Source organism: Propithecus coquereli, unplaced genomic scaffold (genome assembly GCF_000956105.1).
Source record: "Propithecus coquereli isolate 6110/MARCELLA unplaced genomic scaffold, Pcoq_1.0 Scaffold44, whole genome shotgun sequence".
Taxonomy (NCBI): domain Eukaryota; kingdom Metazoa; phylum Chordata; class Mammalia; order Primates; family Indriidae; genus Propithecus; species Propithecus coquereli.
In genome coordinates this window covers 5,361,830-5,365,870 of record NW_012150174.1, presented here as the reverse complement: position 1 = coordinate 5,365,870, position 4,041 = coordinate 5,361,830, and the positions used below count along the sequence as shown (strand labels likewise).

The following is a 4,041-nucleotide window of genomic DNA, read 5'->3' as shown; positions in this document are numbered from 1 at the left end:
GTACGAGCTGACTGGGAACGGGCTCCAATGGACATAGCTCGGCAGTCGAAGTAGTTAGCAGATGGACAGGTTTGGAAAATGTGAGGGCCCATATCCTACAAATAGAAAAAAAATACACCACATAATTCTTGACTTTGATTAAGCTAAAAATTAAAAAAATTTCTACTTGGTTTTTAAAAATCATGAAAATATAACAATACTCTTTGAACTTACATCATAACCAGCAATAAGCAGCCCAACACCATACGGTCTCCGGCCATATCGTTGTGTTGGTATCTGGGTCTCTTAAACTGGTTAAAGAACTTGTTCTAACAAGGAATAAAGTACGATCTTTAATTTTCAAATTAAACATTATTAACAAAGGCCTCTGGTTGCTTCCTTGTTACCTAATCCACCAGAGGAAAAAGAAAATAAAATAGGACAGTATTTCCTTGGCCTAAAATTTTAAAATGTTTGACTTTCCACCAAACACAAGAAAGAGTGCTACCAAAATCATCTCATCCCATGTAGAACCTCATTTGTTTTGGACATAAGGGGTCCAGGACTTTTGGGGACATCCAGAACCAGTAAGAAATTTTAAATCCCCTCTAAAAATGATGCATGAATAATTTTCCTGAAATTGACGTTATCTATGCCGGGAAAGTATCAATTGCTCATAAAGGCCAATGAAAGAGCAACCCAATTCCTTAAAGTTATTACATGGCTGGGCATGGTGGCTCACACCTGTAATCCCAGCATGTTGGGAGGCTGAGGCAAGAGGACTGCTTGAGGCCGGACATTCAAGACCAGCCTGGGGAACAAAGTTTCTACCAAAAATTGAAAAATTAGCCAGGCATGGTGATGTGCGTGCCTGTAGTCCCACCTACTCAGGAGTCAGAAAGAAGCAGGAGGATTGTTTGAGAGGTTGCAATGAGTTATGATGACGCCACTGCATTCTAGTTTGGGAGACAAAGTGAGACCCAGTGTCAAAGAAATTAAAAAGTTTCCATAATTTTACTTATGTTATATATTATCATATTCCTAATAACTAACATAAGGATTAAATATCAAAACCCTTTTAAATTCATATCCTAAATGCTAATAACATAAAAAGGATACTGCTTCCGATTAGAGATACAAGACGAGACACAGGAAGTGGTCTGTCAAATACAAATCTGGAATCCAAACACTCCTGGCGCATAAAATTACTAAAAAAGAAACAAGAAAAATTAGTAATTTCAACAGACAGCTATTCTTATATAAATAAAAGAGTTTGATTTCACTTTGCTTTCTTCCAAACATTTACATGGATTACATCTATCTAAGGATATCAGAAAGGTAAGAAAGACAAGGCCACGAGGATGCATTTTTGTGCCAAACTCTGGGGCCACATGAAGTCTGCAAAAAAGACTAAAATATTCCATAGCTCTAGAAAATCTGTTTCAGAGCACTTATAGAATAGAGAAGAGAAGGCTGGGCAAGGGGAAAAGAGCAATCTCTCTTCTCTTATCCTTCCTACTGTCAGCAAGTTTGTCTTAACTCTAGGTCTTGAACCAGCAAAAAGAGTACCTACTCTGTTTTTTTTTTCCCTCTTGAAAACAGACTAAAATTTCCCAAATAAAGCAAGTGTAAGAAATAGAATCTATAGCAGAGGACATCTTTACATGTTCTTCCCAATGTTAACTTCTATTCATAAGCAGCACTCTAGAGGAGATACTGGACACTACTGCTGTGTCTCACTGTTAAATCTGATAAAATCAAGCAAGGTTAACATCAGGAAAAAGGGAATCATGTCTGTTAAAGAGGATAAACAAGAAATGAATATGTTCCACTCTTTCCATGTTTCTTTGTCCACTATGTGTATGTCACATCTAATGATCAAATGTTGTCAATAGGAACCAAACTATTTCTTCAGGACTTTTACTTAAGTCCATTTCCAAGACTAAAAATGCACTGCCCAATATGGCAAGCAATACTGACATGTGGCTACTGAGCCCTTGAAAAGCAGCTAGACTGAACTGAGATGTACTGTAAGCACAAAATACACACCAAATTTCAAAGATTTAGTACCTGCCAAAATGTACAATACCTCATTAATAAAGGTTTTATATTGAATACGTTAGAAAGTTAATATTTTAGATTAGGTTAAATAAAAGATTGAAATACAACACATTTTACGTTTTTAAGAGTAGACAGAAATCCATAATGCTGTCACTATATTGCTGACTTAAGAGAGCAAGGGACTGGCTCAATAACTTGAAAATCTTAAACAATGGCATTCACTATCTCCTTTTTTTTGAGACAGAGTCTCACTCTGTTGCCTGGGCTAGAATGCTGCGGTGTCAGCCTAGCTCACAGTAACCTCCAACTCCTGGGCTTAAGTGATCTTCCTGCCGCAGCCTCCCGAGTAGCTGGGACTACAGGCACGCACCACCACATCTGGCTAATTTTTTTTTTTTTCTACTTTTAGTTGCCAGCTAATTTTTTTCTATTTTTAGTAGAGATGGGGTCTCACTCTTGCTGAGGCTGGTCTCAAACTCCTTACTGCAACTGATCCTCCTGCCTCGGCCTCCCAGAGTGCTAGGATTACAGGTGTGAGCCACCATGCCCAGCCCTACTATCTCCTTTAGTGTTTATATTCTTTCTTTTCTAACCACAAAACAAATTTAAGGATTAGTTTGGGCTAACTACCTTCTCCCTCCAACATACAAACATATTATCTGAAAAACACTGTGTTAAGTGCTCTACAGGTTAGGCTATTTAACAATAATCTTGAAAAAGAAAATACCAAAAAAATTAAATATTTAAGTAATTAGCCCAATCTCAGATACTAAGTGGTAAAGGTGAGAACTCCATCTGTGTGATTTCAGAGTCCCACCTCTTCCTTTGTATTTTGCCTCTGAGTCAGAAATAATCCCTATGTCCTCTGGACTCCCACAGAAATTTACCTGTTATTCTATACTTTCTACCTTGTATTTTACATAAACTAGATTTTAAGTTCCTTTAAGATAAGATCCATGTCTGAGTCACCTTTATATACCCTGCAGATCCAATATTGAGCATTGCAAAAAATAAATGTCTAATAAATACTGATGTATAAAGAAAGCAAACGTGGTTCAGCTCATCCTTAGAAATCAGACAGAAGTATCAAGCTCTTCTTAGATACAACATGGTTTCAAACAATATACATTGCATTAACAAGTATGACATTATTCAGTGACTTCTCAAAAGTGTTACTATTAAGGCTGGGTGAGGTGGCTCATGCCTGTAGTCCCAGCTCTTTGGGAGGCTGAGGCGGGAGCATCGCTTGAGTCCAGGAGTTGGAGACCAGTCTGCAAACAAAGTAAAACTCCATCTCTACAGAAAATGAAAAAATTAGCTAGGCATGTTGGTGCATGCCTATAGTCCCAGCTACTTGAGAGGTTGAGGTGGGAGGATGGCTTGGGCCAAGGAATTCAAGGTTACAGTGAGCTATGATCACGCTACTGCACTCCAGCCTAAGCAACAGAGTGAGACCTTGTCTCAAAAAAAAAAAGAGTTTAACTCTATAAATTACTATGACAGGGATCAAGAAATGGAATATTTAGCAACCAATCCAAACCCACTTTCAGGTATTCACAATCTTTAACTTATTAACATCTGGCAGACAACTTCCTAAAATATCTTACCTGGATCTTTTCTAAAAAAGTAATCAATTATGAGTCAAAAGGGATGTTTCTTTTGTTTTTCATGATCATACTCACCACAACAGTCTAGCATCAGCAGTAAGCCCCGCAATTGAGATACCAATATGGTTGTCAACATGGAGAATTTTTTTCTGATGAGCTGCAAGCTCTGACTGTGCCCTCTAAATAGAGACATTATAAGACATAAAAATAAGTTTATAACTTTATTATCTATATAGTGAAATTTACATTTGGTAGTTCTGTTTTCTAAACGAGAAAGATATATGTATTGCTTTACTTACTTTCAAAGCTACCAACACTGCATGGGTTTTTGACTTAAGACCAACTGTGGCTGAACCTTGTTTAACAGCTTCCATTGCATATTCAATTTGATGAA

The 4,041-nt window shown here is 37.4% G+C and overlaps 1 protein-coding gene across 1 annotated transcript in view; it reads right to left on the bottom strand.

Annotated features, from left to right (window-relative positions):
- PSMA1 (proteasome (prosome, macropain) subunit, alpha type, 1) overlaps positions 1 to 4,038 on the bottom strand; it is a gene marked incomplete at its 3' end in the record, with an annotated part of 35,183 nt that extends 31,145 nt beyond the window's left edge. The window contains exons 1-4 of the mRNA XM_012654174.1: positions 3,947 to 4,038; positions 3,723 to 3,826; positions 1,099 to 1,187; positions 214 to 284 (exon numbers count right to left, since the gene is read on the bottom strand). Coding sequence (XP_012509628.1) covers positions 214 to 284; positions 1,099 to 1,187; positions 3,723 to 3,826; positions 3,947 to 4,021 — 339 coding nt within the window. The remainder of the gene's footprint in view (positions 1 to 213; positions 285 to 1,098; positions 1,188 to 3,722; positions 3,827 to 3,946) is intronic.
- Between the last annotated feature and the right edge of the window lie 3 nt (positions 4,039 to 4,041).